The sequence below is a fragment of the Macrotis lagotis genome, chromosome 1 (genome assembly GCF_037893015.1).
Source record: "Macrotis lagotis isolate mMagLag1 chromosome 1, bilby.v1.9.chrom.fasta, whole genome shotgun sequence".
NCBI lineage: Eukaryota > Metazoa > Chordata > Mammalia > Peramelemorphia > Peramelidae > Macrotis > Macrotis lagotis.
The window spans coordinates 787,967,506-787,984,111 of NC_133658.1; the positions used below are offsets into that span (position 1 = coordinate 787,967,506).

General features: G+C 38.9%; 1 protein-coding gene across 1 annotated transcript; it reads right to left on the reverse strand.

Moving 5' to 3' along the window:
* Positions 1 to 12,481: 12,481 nt before the first annotated feature.
* Positions 12,482 to 16,100, reverse strand: CRYAB (crystallin alpha B). Its single transcript, XM_074216666.1, has 3 exons — positions 15,706 to 16,100; positions 14,365 to 14,487; positions 12,482 to 12,847 (listed from the first exon to the last, which is right to left on the reverse strand). The coding sequence occupies exons 1-3, from the start codon at positions 15,901 to 15,903 to the stop codon at positions 12,644 to 12,646; spliced, it is 525 nt and encodes a 174-aa protein (XP_074072767.1). The 5' UTR covers positions 15,904 to 16,100; the 3' UTR covers positions 12,482 to 12,643.
* Between the last annotated feature and the right edge of the window lie 506 nt (positions 16,101 to 16,606).

A 16,606-nucleotide genomic window follows, 5' to 3' on the forward strand; every position in this document is an offset into this window, starting at 1 on the left:
ATCAGTGAAAATGCCCAGCAGTGAAGATGCAAAGTAGAGACAACATGGTATACAGGAGAAGGTAGCACATAAAAGCCAAGTGTAAAGTAGCATCTCAATGACAGCACCAGAGGAAATAAGAAGGTATGTTTTATCAAAAGTATATGTTTGCCATATGTGCTCTCCAACCACACAAGCTTGTGGTGTGGTCTTTTTTACCTATATTCTGTGGCTACACATATTCTTTACATGTATGTCTTCCATATGTGATATCTTAGATGTCTTTGTGTATTCCCTCTCCTCACTAATGTGTGGTAGATAACCTATGGGAAACTGTACTTTATGCATGGTAACAGTCTTTTCTGTCACTTTATCTGCTATGCTTTTTGTTCAAATTTATTTTATTTTGAATTTATTTGTCCTTTGGTTGTCTGGTAAAAGTAAACTTTTATCAATTGAGGATTGGGAGTGATAGTTTTAAATCCCACAGAATGCCTCAAACCTGGAAAGTTTCTCTGAAGTTCACATATGAGGAAGTGATCCAAAAAGTCTGGCTTCTGCCCTCTATAAAGGAAGGCATTTGGAGGAATTTGGTACTGTATCTTCCAGCCCTCCAGTCAGAGGGAAGGAGGCTGAGGAAGGTGTTGTGAGTCAAGCCTTAAAGTTCATGGGGAGATGTCAGAAATGGGTCCTTTTCTCTTTAAAAGGAGGAAGTTAGGAAGCCAGTTTCAGAGTTTCTTTATCGTTACTACCACCACCACTTGGACAAATTGCATTGCTTTGGAGATTTGCAACACTCCGCTTTCTTACTTTCTAAAACTGCCGTCAAATTTTTTAAAATTAAAATTCATTTATATGCAAAGATTTGGGGTATGATCTTTTTTCTGCCTTTACTTCCCTGGCTTAAATGTTTGAGTTTCTGCAAAATCATTCATTTGAAGAGGCATTTGCCAAGAAGGATAGGAATTCAAATGGGTAGGAATAATCTGATTAAGTCTCTTATTGGTTTTACAGAAAAATTCTGTGAACCTAGGAAAATGAGCAGTAATACAAAAAACAAATGTCCCAATTCTCCTAAAAGGAAAAAAAGGTATCTCAGACCAAAGGCAGACACTGTAAGTTTGTGAGACACAGAGTAATACAGTCCCTGAAAAATTACAGTTGAACATTACCTAAAAGACAATAGAGAAGTAACATGGTGGACACAAACATGTTGCACTATATTACCAATAAATAACTTCATAGAAGTGGCATAAAGGATGTAGTTTGAAATCAGTAATGATCAGAAAAGAAGATAATCAGTCAAGTAGAAAGAGAAAAGGAGAATCAAAGAATAACCCTCATGTCACACTGGTATCCATGCAATTTTAAGAGATTTTAGAGGAATGTTCAAGCATTCTGGGTAGATAGCCTGTGGTGAATGTATGGGAGGCCATGGACCTGAACAGAATGAGAGGTAACAAATGAATCAGAAGATTTAAGTTCACATTCCATTTAAAATTAATCAGGTACTATGTCTGTGATGGGTTCTTGGACTTCAGTTTCTTCATGTGTATGTAACCCAACTTTTGAGCATGTGTACTTTGTTTAAGGTAGAGTCCACTGTGCCCCTTCCCCATGAATGGGGTAGCCTCCTTTGATTGACTAGTTGATCTTTAAAACTAACCAGAATGATAGGTGAGGTTGAACATTTGTTATCTTTTCAGAAGAACAAAATGGGCTTCAAGAAATGAACCTGGAGGTGTTTGTTTCTTTTTTTTTTGTAATTTGTCTTTACATTCAAATGCTAAAAGTGATCCTCATCAAATTTACTTGTGAACTAGGATTGTAGGCAGAGGTACTGCAACTAATCATCTCAAATGAGAGAGCAAACATACCCTGGAACTCCAGCATTTGGAACTAGAACTCTATGGAAATCAAGATAAGTTATGAACATATTCTACTTCCCCTTTTCAGAGCTTGGGGTGGTAAAGAGGGAAAAGGGATCATATCTCCTATATGTAGGGGGAGGGGAGGGAATATGATTGAATATTTATGATTTTTTCAAATGAATATTCCATTTCTTTGATTCTCCCTCCCTCTTTCTACTTGACTGATTACCTTCTTTTCTGGTCATACTAATTTCTAACTACACTATGTTACATGTAAAATGAAAGTGTAGGGCAGCTAGGTGGCTCAGTGGGTGGAGCACTGATTTTAGGCAGTGGTCAAGAGCCAAGGCAGACATGCAGTATCATAGAAATCTAGCAGGAGGGTAGTGGTAGAATTGATTTAGGAATGCAGGCATGGGGAGCAGGATTCATAGGCAGGTCTCCAATCTCTGGACAGTAGTGGGGTGTGTGTGTGTGTGTGTGCACATGCATGCACACACCTGCCTCAGACACTTTAATAATCACCTAGCTGTATGACTTTGGACAAGTCACTTAACCCCATTGCCTTAAAATAAATAAAAATTTTTTAAAAAGGATAGAGGGGTGGCTAGGTGGTGCAATGGATAGAGCACTGGCCCTGGAGTCAGGAGTATCTGAGTTCAAATCTGGCCTCAGACACTTAATAATTACCTAGCTATGTGGCCTTGGACAAGCCACTTAACCCCATTGCCTTGCAAAAATAAAATAAAATAAAATAAAATAAAATAAAAAAGGATAGAGACATAGGATTGTTTGAGGTCAGTAGGGAAGCAGCCAGTAGATAGGGAAACATTGAAAATTAATGAAAGATTGGGATATAATAGAGGGAAAACTGCTAGAGAAGAAATGGGTACATATAATCAAGGGCAATAAAAAGGAATTAGCCTTGGTAGGGAGAAGAGCTGCCTCTTCATGTGAGACAGAGGTGAAGGAAGAAATGAGGGGAAGACATAAGAGTAATATGAAGTGGATAGGAAGAAAGGAGAAGTTCTTGGCAAATGGGTATCAATCGTTTTCAGTGGAGGTTCTCACCTAAGAGAGAAGGGTCCAATGGGAGGACTGAGAAGTGATGAAAAGATTTAGAAAAGCTGTTAGTGAGATAGTGAACTGATTAGGGAACAATAACTGTCTCAACATAGGTTTATCAAGAATAGGTCTTGCCAGAATCAGTGAAGTCCCCTTTGAGATTGTAAAACAAATTTGTAATGGATCCCATCAGCACAGTATCATGAAAAAAGTGATCATTAAGAATCAACATAGGGAGGGGTGGCTATGTGGCACAATAGACAGATCAATGGCCCTGGAGTCAGGGGTACCTAAGTGCAAATTTGGCCTTGCAAAAAAAAAAAAAGCAAAAAAACAAACAAACTTAAAAAAAAAGAATCAACACAGGGGCAGCTAGCTAGGCGGAGCAGTGGCTAGAGCATTGACCCTGAGTCAGGAGGACCCTGAGTTCAAATTTGACCTCAGACACTTAACAATTACCTAGCTGTGTAACCTTCAGCAAGTCACTTAACCCCATTGCCTTGCAAAAACTAAAAAAAAAAAAAAAAAAAAAAAAAGAATCAATATAGGTTTATCAGGAATAGGTCATGCCAGAGTCAGTGAAGGCCCCTTTGAGATCATAAATCTGTAATGGATCCAGTCAATACAGTTTCATGAAAATAGTAATCATTAAGAATCAACATAGTTTTAATCAGGAATAGATTGTTTTTATAAGGTTACTGGGTTATTGAATGATAAATCAGGGGACTAGTATAGACATACTTTACTAGAATTCTGCAAGGATTTAAAAAACATTTTTTTTATCTATTTGAGGCAATGAGATTAAGAGTGACTTGACTGCTAGGTGGTGTAGTGGATAGAGCACCAGCCCTGGAGTCAGAAGTACCTGAGTTCAAATCCAGCCTCAGACACTTAATAATTGCCTAGCTGTGTGACCTTGGGCAAGTCACTTAAACCCATTGCCTTAAATAAAAATAAAAAATTTAAATTAAAAAAAAGTGTGACTTACCCACAGTCACACAACTAGGCAATTATTAAATACCTGAGGTCAGATTTGCACTCAGCTCCTCCTGACTCAAGGGCCAATGCTCAATCTACTGTGTCACCTAGCTGCCCCTATTCTGTAAGGACTCATCATATCCTTGTGGGTAAAATGGAGAGCTGTGAGCTAGAGTTTTTGTTTATTTTTTGTTCTTCAGGAGGATCAATGACAATATGAGGGTGATTGTCTTAACTTGAACATGAATTATATTTAAGTGAGGCAGAGCTGCACAAAGTCATCAGTCTCAGTCTCTCCTCCAGAGTTCAGTGTTCAGTGGCAAGACAAAAACCAAGATGACTGGCCCAGGATGTAGTGGGTGACCTTTGTCTTTCTAAATTAAAATCTTTCCCAGTTCTCAGTTTGTTGCTAACACCTATTCAATATCTAAGGACTAAGTAAGAATGAGAAAGTAAGAAATGGGGCAAAAGATGGTCTAATTTATCATCCCTAAAATACCACTATTGTTCATCCTTAGGCCTTGAAGAGGACGAATGACATCACAAGGGTTGTGTTTCAAGTTGAGCGTGAATTAGATTTAAGTGAGGCTGAACTGCTCAAGGTTTGTCAGCCTCATTCTCTTCAGTCATTGATGTGGGCTAGAGTATACTTGGTTAGGCTCATTTATCATATTTGCATATCATATAAAACTAAGAGTATAGATAACTTTGGATGGCAATTAGTATCCAAAAAGATTTCAACAGACTAGAGCAATGTGCTAAATCAAATAAGATGAAATTTAATAGGAATAAGTATAAAATTCTACATTTGGTGGAAAAATTCAGCTGAACAGTTACAGGATGATGATGAAACTTGCCTAGACAACATATTATTAATGAGGAAAAGATTTAGGGATCTTTGCAGACTGGAAACTCAGTAGGAGTCAAAAATTTTAATGCCATTGTGTTTTATATTTATATTTAGTACAAAGAACATAACAGTCCTACTTTGCTTTGCTCAATTCAGAGCACTTTTCTAATCCAGGTACTGCAATTTAGAAAAGAATCGATAAATTGGAATATGTTTAGAGGAATAAAAGCTGGAAGGTAAGAGACCATAACACCATGCTATAAAAAGAACAGGGGATATTTCTTTTAATTGGGAGACAACTTAGGTATAGTATAATAGCTATCTCTATCCTCAAATATTTTAATGTCTTGTGGAAAAGGGATTAGATTATTCAGATTGCCTTCATTATATCCCCAGGAACTTCATCTTTGGGAAGGATTACCATTCTAAAAGGTATAATCAACCTTGTCCCTTGCATCTCATCAGGATTCTCTGCCCCTCTGATTGGAGATTAGAGAGAGGAATTAATAAATCTAGCATATCCATTTCCTTGTTTCTCATCCATCTACCCTCTTTTTGACTTCAGAGATCTTTTTGCCAGGCTCCTGTATCATGCTTCTCCCTTTCTCCAAACTTTTTCACCTTTCTTTCATGTGTCCCCCTTGGACTATAAGCTCTTTGAGGACAAGGACTGTTTTTATTTTTAAAATTTGTATCTCCAGTGTTTAGCCTCACACATAATATTGACTGACTGCCTAATTTTCTGGGGAGGTAATCAAAAGGCTTTATTCACCTCCACCATGGCTTTCTTGCCTTTGCCCTTCTAACTGCTCTGTGATTGAACTCTCTTTTTTTTATTTATACTTTTTTATTTGGAAATGTTCATATCGATGCAGAGAAATTGGATTTTAGAGACAAGATATCCATTTATTATAAAACAAGAGATTTGGAAATTATTTACATGATGAAACAAAAGATTTCAGAACTTCAGTGGAATGGGCAGCTTTCAGGTGCCACTTCATTGGTGATTTCAGTCCACATATTTCCCAGAATGTCACTATCTCTAATAAGAAATAGTCCTTGTCGGACTATTACCTTTAATTTAGGGGGGAAAAAACCTGCTATCTTATTGTTTGATATTGCTATCTCATACTTTATGTTTCTTCTTTAAGGATATGATTTCTCTCTCATCACACTCAATTTGGATCAATGTACAACATGGAAACAATGTAAAGTCTGACAAATTGCTTTCTGTGGGAGTAGGGAAGGGAAGTGAGATTGGGAGAAAAATTATAAAACTCAAAATAAATAAAATATTTAATTAAAAAAAGAAATAGTTCGTGTCTTCTATAACTACTTTGGTGCCACCATATTCTAGAAGAAGAACTTTGTCTCCAACTTTGATACTAACTGGCTGAATCTCTCCACTCTTTCCTTTGGATCCTGATCCAACAGGCAACTACTGTTGCTTGTAATCCTTTTCCTTGAGACTTCTCGGGAAACATGAGGCCTCCTTTGGTAACAATCTCAGCAGCACTCCTTTCCACCAAAACTCAGTCAAGGAGGTGAAGAAGCTTTCTAAAAACCTACCGTGCTATGACTCCCACAGTGCCTGCAGTTGCCTTTCTGCTCAGTCTGTTCCCTCCCTGGACTCTGTTCTTCATGGAGTCTGATAAGCAATTATTAAGTCTATGTGCTCCAGAGAAATAGGCCTGGTCGTTGTTTTCTACTTTTGTTCTTTTCTGTTCTAATAAAGAAATTGTCATATTTCCCCATGTATAAGACATTAAAATTTGAAAAAAATGTATTACATAAAGTTATTGAACTCAAGTTTTATTCATCATGAAATTCCAGGACCTTCTGCTCATTGCTTAAATCTTTTGGTCAAGTCTGGTGTGTGGATGCATGCTTGCTCCATTCTGTTTTCTGGACCTGAAGCAACAATCGTGTGACCCTCTGAAATCAGTCACTTTTCCATCAGCAATTCTTGCCTCCTGCTGAACCATCTTTGTGGACACAGGAATTCCAATGGTCCTTTGCTCTTCAATCCATCTCTTTAATTCCCTCTCTATGTCAGGCCATTTGGCTAACTGGCTTCTCATAGCCTTCTGCCACTGTGTCTTCAATCGGGTTTCTTACTCCTGCAGTCAATCTGAGATTGTTTTCTCAGTTGGAGGAGGACCAGACTGACATTCAGCAGCATGATTTCCATTCATGTTTGCAAACTAGATCACTTTGAACTTGAATTCAGCAAGAGATGAAAATCTCTTCTGGGCCATTTCTGGGCAGAATGTGGCAAAATGTAACCTAATATACAGGTAACAAATGTAAAATAATGAGCAAAGATGACAAGCATGAAAAAGCGGGAAATGCAAGTAAAAAAAATCTACAACAATGAAAGCGAAGACAAGTGTGGAAAAAGTGGGAAATGCAAATAAAAAAAATCTACAACCACTATATAAGATGCTCTCAGTTTTTAGACCCCGAATTTTTTGAAAAAGGTTGTGTCTTATACATGGGGAAATACAATGGAATCTCCAGCAAGCTAGGTGGCACAGTGGATAGAGCACCTGCCCTGGAGTCAGAAGTACCTGAATTCAAATTCAGCCTCGGACACTAATAATTACCTAGCTGTGTGACCTTGGACAAATCACTTAATCCCATTGCCTTGAAAAACAAACAAACAAACAAACAAACAAAAAAGAAATTAGAATCTCTAATCTTAAAAGTTCCAAAAGATCAAGTAAGTGTCATCCTACATTCCAGACTTTGTATTTGCAGTCCTTTCTCAGTGGAACAAGTAGTGACCTTTAGGAGTGACCTTCAGGACCATGGCCCAGATCAGTGGCACATGAGAAAAGGACTTTGATACTCATTCAGCATCTGGATGTAAATTTGATTATATAGGAACTGAGCTAAGAGTGTATATACCCCAGAGATACTGGAAGAAATGTTTGTAGTTTGTAGACTTGTAGTTTATTTGTTTGTTTATTCTTACTATATTTTTGAAACAAATATCTCTTTGTTAAATTTAATTAATGCTGTGGCTAATTGGAACTAGGGTACTCCTCACTGGTACCTAATAGTAGGAGAAAACACAATTAGTGGAAATTCAAGTAAGTGGTAGCAGAAAAACATAAATAGTTCAAGGTCCCCTAGATCATGAGGGGCAGATATAGTAAGCCTGCCTCTTGGCGACAAAGAGCAACTGATTATGAAACTTTTACATCCCTTGGTCAGAGAAGATTGGGTTTTTGTCTCACAATTTCTTGGATCTTTTAATCTATAGGAAATATTTTTCTATTTATGAAAGTGTAGCCACTGTATTTGGACTTTTATATCATAGTTCTCAAATGCTGCCTGGGGAAGTAGTAGTGTCACTATAGAAATTAAAGAAGAACAGATGACCTAGACTAAGGACTCATAAAAGGCCATGTTGATATTGAAGGATCAATATGAAGACAATGAAAACTCAAAATACATTTGTAAAGGAGTTGGTTCTTAAAAGTCTAGGATCTAATCATAGAAAAGTGGTCAATAGCAAAGTGTTAAACTAACTATAAAAGTTTGGCCACAGTAGATGTTCCTTTTATAAGGTGTAATCCCTTAAATGAATTACAAAAAGAACAACTCATAGGACAAACAAGGATAGCACTGCTTTTAGGGGGACATTTAAAAGTTGTTATGGCAGTTGTTGGAAGAGAAAATGAACCAAGCTCATCACTAAATGGATAGGAAAGGATCTCAAAGACAACTGAAATTGAAATATGGAATAGCTTGAGGAAGTACACATAGACTTGGGAGAATGGAAGTATGGACAAAGGCAGATGCCACAAAGAACAATGCCAGGTCTCTAGATTGAGTCTGTTTGGGCTTATTGGATATAAACAGTCTCAGGAGAGTTGTGTTACTGAACTCAATAAAGACCTCAAAAGAGAAAACCTGTATCTCCTTTCTCCCCTTGAGTTTTCTCATGAAAACCCGAAATTGTTTTTTCTGTGTACAGGAAAGGGTATTCACCTTTCCTTGTTTTCAAAGGTTATTTAGTATTTTTAAATAGGATCATCCACAGGTCCTTGCTAATCTTGAGTTACCTTTTAGAAATGCAATGTGGAAAGGCAGTGAAGGAAAAGTATACTCAAAGAAAAGAAAGAGACTTAGCACAGATGTTTTGGTCAAAATATTGCCTCTGGCTGGGGACTTGAAGCTAAAAAAAAAAAAAAAAGAGGAGAATAACAGAACTTCTAAAACAACTCAGAACATAAAAGAGATATTTAAACTGGTAAACCCAATTAAACAAGTTAATAATGGGGAAGAAGGGACAAATAGAGGACAAACACTGAACACCCCTGCTCAATATATCTATCCATCATTGTTATATCTAAAAGATAGTTGGATATCAAAGGCTTGTAAAAACATAAATACACAAACCTTATTATTACTGAAAAAAATGATGAGAGAATATCAATAACTATCAGCCAATTGTGAAAATAATGTACACATATATTGAAGGCATACCTAATGAAGACATGAGAAGAGACAAGGCAGACTTTGACAAATGATATTTTACAGTCAATCACATTGTATAGTCACTCAGTTGATTAAAAAGGTGAAAAGAAAATTTAAAAAACTATCTTACATATTGTTTAACTATAAAAAAGATTGATTTGACAGAGGAAGATGTTTCCTTAAATGTTCTCTTCAAACATATATATATATGTATATATGTATGTATATATAAAATCATGCTGAATTATCCCTTGAAAGATGTAACAGTGGAAATAAATTGTTCAGTAATTTTATTATTAATCACAGTTAAAGCATAAAATGGAGATATTACATTTACCAAAGGTGTTTGTCCAGTTCAAATTCCAAAATGAAGAGGGATTCCCTAGATGATCTTTGTGGATTTGTGGATGAAATTGTGAAGTAAAAGGAACATTGAAGAGCCTCCTAAATGAGATTCATAGTTCACTCAAAAGATTTTGAACTACCTTTCACATGTGAAAAGCCAAGTGGATGAAAGATAATGAATTGTCTAGATCAATAGTTCTCAAAATTTTTGGCCTCAGGGCTATTCTTCACTCTTACAATTATTGAACTTTTAAAAATTGAACTTTCAATTTATTTTTATTGAACTTAAAGAACTCTGTATAGATTATATATATCAATATCTACCATATTAAAAATTAAAACATTTTAATATTAGTATGAAAATAGTTTTGACTTGCAGATCCCCTGAAAGGGTCTTGGGGACTTCAGGAGTCCCCAGACCACACTTTGAGAACTTCTGGTCCAAATCATATTTTAGAGTTGAATAGGACAATCTAAAGAACAGATCCATCAGAACATATATCTTGTACATGCACTACTACTGCTTTTAATGTCTTCAAGCTTCTTCTTGAAACAAAAACTATGTTTTAAACTCATAATTCTAGTCAAGTTGAATAAATTTCAATCTCAGATTATTCTGATCTCTGAAGAATGAAAGTTGAGAATAACAAAGGGCAGGGGAAAAGTTGTATATAATGAGCATGAGGAGGCTGCAAAATATTGCCAGAATTGAGCAGAAAAATGTCATAGAAGATATCATCAGAGAGATAAGACAACCAGGGGAGGCAGCTAGGAAAGAGCACTGGTTTTGGAGTCAAGAGGAACTGAGTTCAAATGTGATCTCAGATGCTAGCTGTGTAACTTTGGCTGGTCACTTTACTCCATTGCCTGAGAGAGAGAGAGAGAGAGAGAGAGAGAGAGAGAGAGAATCAGATAGGTGTTAGCAAGTCACATAGGAGAATAAGGGAACTCAGTTAAGGGATGGAGAGAAAGTTTGCCTTTCTCTTCTCTCCTGTCCCCCATCAAATGGAATCACCATAGATACTTTTTGGGGAAGATCTGAAGAAGGATTATTGACTGATTTCAAGTTAGTCATGGATAGTTTATGATCTGCAATCTCAGGATGGAAAAGAAAGCTCAAGATACTTCAATCTTCCTTCTTATTCAATGTGTCTTTAGTAATTAGCAAGTTAGAATGATTTAGGGGTTCATGGGGTGTTCAAGGAGGACTAGCACCTCTGGTGTGAGGGCTGCCCAAGCCTTTTCAGGGCTGCACATTCACCTTTGGTGTGTACCTGTCACCCAGTTCTCACTTTTGGCTCCAAGAAACTGCAGCCACACCCTGGTAAAACAGTTTTTGCAGATGGGCCAAACTAAGTTGAGGATAACTGACAGGTCTCAAAAAAAAGTTGATGAGTTAGAGGGATGTCTATCCCAAGCATGTGAAGACTTCTCCTGGCGGAATGGCCAGATGAGAACAGTTTGTTCCAACAGTCATGAAGGTGGCTCCAGCAGGAGCTGTGGAGTGTTTAGAATTTGGACAGACATAGGAGACTCCAAGGTCATCCACTGCATCCTGGGTCATTGCCAGTTGTCCCCAACTTTTGACCTAACACTGGACTTTGATGACTCTGGAGGAGAGAGTGAGACTGATGACGTTTTACAACTCTGCCTTACTTCAATCCAGTTCATATGGGAGTCAAGCCTGTGTCATTGGTCCTTTTTGAAAACAAAGGATCAACAATAGCAGCAACAACAACAGTTACTTGGAGGTTATATTCAGGAGAGATCAGGTGATAATTTTCTAGGTCCTTTTTATCACTTAAAAGAAAACTAGAAAGACAATTTGGCACCATCTGATAAACATAGTACTCTTACCTGTATTCTCCCATTCATTTTTGTCTGACCATAGAACAATGGAAAGAATGTTGGACTTGCAGTTGCCTTAAGTTGGTTTTAAACCTTGCCTCTGAGATTTACCAATTATGTAACTTGGGAAAGTCCACCCTACTGAACTTGTTTCTTCCTCTGAAAAAAAGGGATTTATATCTATCTATATATGTCTGTCTGTCTATCTATCTATCTATCTATCTATTTATATGGTGTATGTATATATTTATATAAGCATATCTCTATGTTGTGTGTATGTAGGCATATATGAATGCATCTGGGTATGCATCTCTGTAGCACTTTTTTGACAGAATTGTCTTAAGGATCAAAGAAGAAAATAAATATAGATTGTGTTTTGCAAGTTTTAAAGTAAAAGACGTGTCAATTATCCTCCTCCTCCTCCTCATGTATGGTTCAGGCAAATTGGGGTCTCAGTTTCCTTGACTACAAAAATGCTGGAGAAGGCTTCTTGAGGTCCCTTTAAGCTAAGATCTTATGTCTACTCACCACAAAACTCCACGCACTTCTGTGATTTCCCACTTTGGTGCTTATGCCCAACAATACCGTCTCTGCCTATTTAAATTTCTACCCATCCAACCTCCATTTTTTTCCTTGAAACTTTCTTAGAACAAACTTAGCTAGAAGACTTTCCTGCCCCAGACCTTCTATAACCTTTTCCTTGGGCCTGATATAGTCAATATCATGTTCGAGCTTGTATTCTAGTTATAGGAGTATATATTATCTCCTTCCTACCATACAATAAGTTTCACAAGGATGAGGACTATATCCTCTTCATCTTTGCATCACCTCTAGCACTTAACTACTAGATTGCTCTGCTCATTAAATGTGTGCTTACTAAGGTGCTTATGGAATTTATTGAATGGTATATATAGGTGGAGGTAGATTTGTTGTATCTACTAAAAAATCTTAGCTTCAAATAAAATCTAAGTCCCTGAATGTCACAGTAACAATTATACCAATTCTTTCTAGGTAATAACTAGATGAGCCTCTATTAAGGATTCTAAAATACCACGGACATTCAAAGATTAGACCATTGCTTGTTGCTGAATCATTTTATTGGCCTAGTCATTTGGGCTCTGCCCTCAGCACAAATAAATTAACATTGGCACCAGTCATAAGGGATTGTACCCCTACTGGTGTACTGCCATACAAAACACAATTTAGGGGAGTGGGGCCTCTACTTCCGTGGGGCTGCAGTGACAGCAGGTTTCTCCTCACGAGTGATAGGAATGGTACGCTCAGGGCCAATGGCCTGTTTCCTTGGTCCATTCACAGTAAGGACCCCATCAGATGACAGAGATGAGGTGATGGAGAGCGGGTCCACATCAGCTGGGATCCGGTACTTCCTATGGAATTCCCGGGAGATGAAGCCATGCTCATCCTGGTCCAAGGTAAAGAGGGACAAAAGTAGAAAGGGAAAGGGAAAAGAGAGGTAGGGACAAGAAAAGAAACCATTAGAACATCAGCACCTCTTATCCATAACATTTTCACCCCTCCTCCTTCCTCACTACTCCCTGAGTCTTGGGATAGGTATATGAATCACTTTTGAAGATTTGGTATTCAGACTGGAGTCAGGCAAGGATTCCTTGGGTTTTTACTCCTTCAGCAGAAGTGCTTCGAAGTCTGGACCAACCCAAATTCCCCAATTGCCAAATGGGGTGTTTCTGAGATCTACTTTAGTGGTTTAGATCATCACACCCAAAAGCCTAGTTGAATTTAGGATACCCAGGGCTAACCTTGGTGTGTTGAACCACAGACAAAATCTGCAACTCATTCAGTCAGCTTGTGTGGAAAGTGACAGAGAGCAAGTAGGAACAACAAGTTCCACCTGTGTATCTTCAGTTTGATCCTGTATCATTCTAACTCAGGGATATTCTGCAGCCAGCTTGAACCAGCTCCTAAGAGCTAATGTAAACTTTTCAGTGTGAGTCTTTACATCTACAAATAAGGGTTTGATATCTTTTTCTTTTTTTGCTTGTCTAGACTTAAGAAAGTGATAGAAAAAATGTTAATGATGCAGATTAAATTTAAAAGTGCAACCTACATACAATGTTTTTTCCCTGGAGAGCACATTGTTACCAGCTAATTTTCTGATCATTAATCTGATTCCAACTGAAAATATTTGGTCAGAAATGATCTCCACTGGGGTTTGTTGCCACAATGCCTACAGGTTGGAATTAGTTACCAAGTAACGGAGAGAGAGAGAAGGTGCAGCAAAAATCCTCCCCAGGAATTGATATTTATTTCTTGACACAAAGAATAGGAAGAATACTTGAAAATCATAAAGTTCTCTATGTGTCAAAGATAGAAGCTCTATCCATCAGTGTTGATCCCAATTCTTTTTTTTTTTTGTTTGTTTTTTTGCAAGGCAATGGGGTTAAGTGGCTTGCCCAAGGTCACACAGCTAGGTAATTATTTAGTGTCTGAGATCGAATTTGAACTCCCGTCCTCCTGACTCCAAAGCCAGTGCTCTACCTACTGTACCACCTATGTTTATTTCTTGATAAGGAAAAACCAAACTATCTTCAAGATCCAAAGGAAAGAGCCTCAAGTTAACCCCTCATATGGTCTGATCCTCCAGAACTTCTGTAAGAAATGGTCTCTCTCTCTGGTGATTCTCAGATGATCTTAGGGTTCGGGGAGTTAAATACAGTTCTGAAACTTAGAACCAGAGGCTCAGAGTAAAAATGGATTCCAGGCAGAACAATGGGTTCCTTGAATGACCTCATGGTTTCTAACTGAGAAATACTCACTCCCCCAGATCTGAGAGTTTCAGAAATTCTTCTCTCTTCCCTCTCTGCCTCCCCCCTGCCTCCCCCCCAACCTGACACAGCAGAAGAGTGACTATTCAGAGCAAGGGGGCAAAGAAGGGCTGCCAATAAAGGATGACCCAGATACCTGACGCTCCTCATGCTTTCCATGAACTTCGATCACATCACCCAGCACTTTGACCTTGAGTTCCTCTGGGGAGAAATGCTTCACATCCAGGTTTACTGAGAATTTGTCCTTCTCCAGTCTCATCTAGAAATATCAAAGAAAGTTCAGGAGAGGGGAGGACAGGGAAGTTAAGATTTCTCTCCCCCCACCCCCATGAGATAAAACCTATTCTATCCAGGAATCCTTCCTTATCCTTCCCTTCCCTTCTCTATCTTCTGCTGTACCCCCAGAAAAATAGCTTTCCTTAAAAATATGCTCCCTGGCTCCTGGGAGCCTTGGTTCTAACTGAGCTTATAGGCCTGGGGAGAAGCCAGGAAATTCTCAAAGATGCCCAAAGTGTGAGCCAGGATGCCCACAGTGTATCTACACTAAACAAAAGATGGGCTGGGCTAGAATTCTCAAATTCACAAACCACCCCACCCCTCTCAGTTTGCCAGATACAAGCCTACAAGCTGATGGATATTTATCTGTAAAAACAAAGGCCTCTTCTGCCTGCTCCTCTGGACTGCCAAATTTCCCACCCACTTAATCTAGAAACCACCCAGCTTGCCCTTTGGTTGCCCTTGCCCACTCACTCACTGGGCTCCTTTTTACTCATCCTTCAGTATTTTTAAAGGAGGGTGTTGTTCATAACACAACTCTTATCTCTCTTCTTTCTGCTTCCAAAGCAGAGTCTGATTTTTGGAAAGAGGTCCTAAATTTTGAGCTTGAAATTTAAAAAAGTTGACCTTACCCCTTTCCTTATATTTTAATTCAGACTAATACTTTTTTCTAATCCAAAGAAACCCAATCACTGCTAGCAGGTTGACATGCAAGAGGGAAACAAGATTGCTTTTTATGGTCTTAACCAGGGAAGTGAAGAGTAAGGTCAGGGGCCCCTGAATGAAAGCCAAAGACTAAAAACCAATAAAAAAAAATTGTCAGAGGAGGGCTGGAAGGGACCAGAAAAGGTAATCAAGGAATGCTAGGGTTACTTCTTTCCAGATACTTTAAAGTAAAAAAAAAGTAACTTCTGTCTAGTAAAGTCAGACCTCCCAGACAAATGGACTGACCTCAGTGAGTCCAGAGGGATTTTATTAATAGGCTATTTTGACTCTGCCCTTCACAGAGAGTCTAAAATAAATTGGATCAATCTTGCTAAGAAACTGGTAGTGACCTCATCCTTCTACACTATCAGACACAGATGCTTTAGACATCTGCGTTGTGGAGGAGTATGAGATAGTCTGTGGGAAAGTTGCAGCTAGGGACTCAGAGAAGTAGTCTGCTTCCAAAAATTGATGTCCCAAAGACCCAAAGACTTACCTCTGAGAGCCCGGTCTCAAGAAAGCTAGGTGTCCGAAGAAAAGAGGGTCGAAAATACAAAGGACTCAGGGCAGTGGAGGTAGGGAAGAGGTCAGACTCCAGAAGATGCTCTCCGAAGAACTGGTCAAAGATACGGCTGGGTGAATGGAAAGGAAAGAAGGGGCGTCGGATCCAAGGATGGTGGATGGCGATGTCCATGGTGGCTAGAGGAGTTTCTGGGGTATGGCTGGCTAGGCAGCTCCTTCAGCCCAGGCTCCAGCTAGGCTCTTATATATTCAACTCCGGTGAAGTTTCTGGAATGGTGATGTCAGGAGTTTTATTATCCTAGTTCATGGGGGACTGGTGATCGGGGATTTGGCTGTGACACACACCCAGTACTCACCAAGCTAAGAAAAGAGAAACACAAACATGTCTGAGCTGGCGAGTGACTAGTCCTGGCCTCCAAATATGGGTGCCTTCCCCGCCCCTTGTTCCACCACCCTCCTCCCCCACCAGCTACCCCTCAACATTCTGGTTCTCCCTCCCCTTCTGCTAAGGCAGAGCCAGGAATCCCAAGCAGCTTGCCCCTCCCCCTACCATTATATTCTCACATGCCAGGGGGATCAAGCCAGCAACTATCTTGGGCCCAGGCAGAGACTGGCAGGGAAGGAATCTGCCTGGGCTGGGTCCCAAGGACATTAACTCTTTGTGATTCCTTGGAGGAAGAAGGCCAGTGGTCACAGCTATGTCATTGTCCAGACATTGTGTGTGTAGAAGGGAAGAATGAAGGGAAGTCCTTGACATCATTCTGGCTAGAAAAGGCTCCTGCCTTATCAGTGATGGGGACACGGGGTAAGGGGTGATTGTGGGGGGAACATGCTTATAGAATGACAGAATTTTGGACACAAGGAATGGCCAGAGC

Coding starts and splice junctions, on each gene's coding strand:
- CRYAB (XM_074216666.1), bottom strand. CDS start 15,903: ATGGACATCGCCATCCACCATCCTTGGATCCGACGCCCCTTCTTTCCT. Junction 14,488..15,705: donor TTGAGACCGGGCTCTCAGAG/GTAAGTCTTTGG, acceptor TGATATTTCTAG/ATGAGACTGGAGAAGGACAA. Junction 12,848..14,364: donor GAAAGCATGAGGAGCGTCAG/GTATCTGGGTCA, acceptor ACCTTGGACCAG/GATGAGCATGGCTTCATCTC.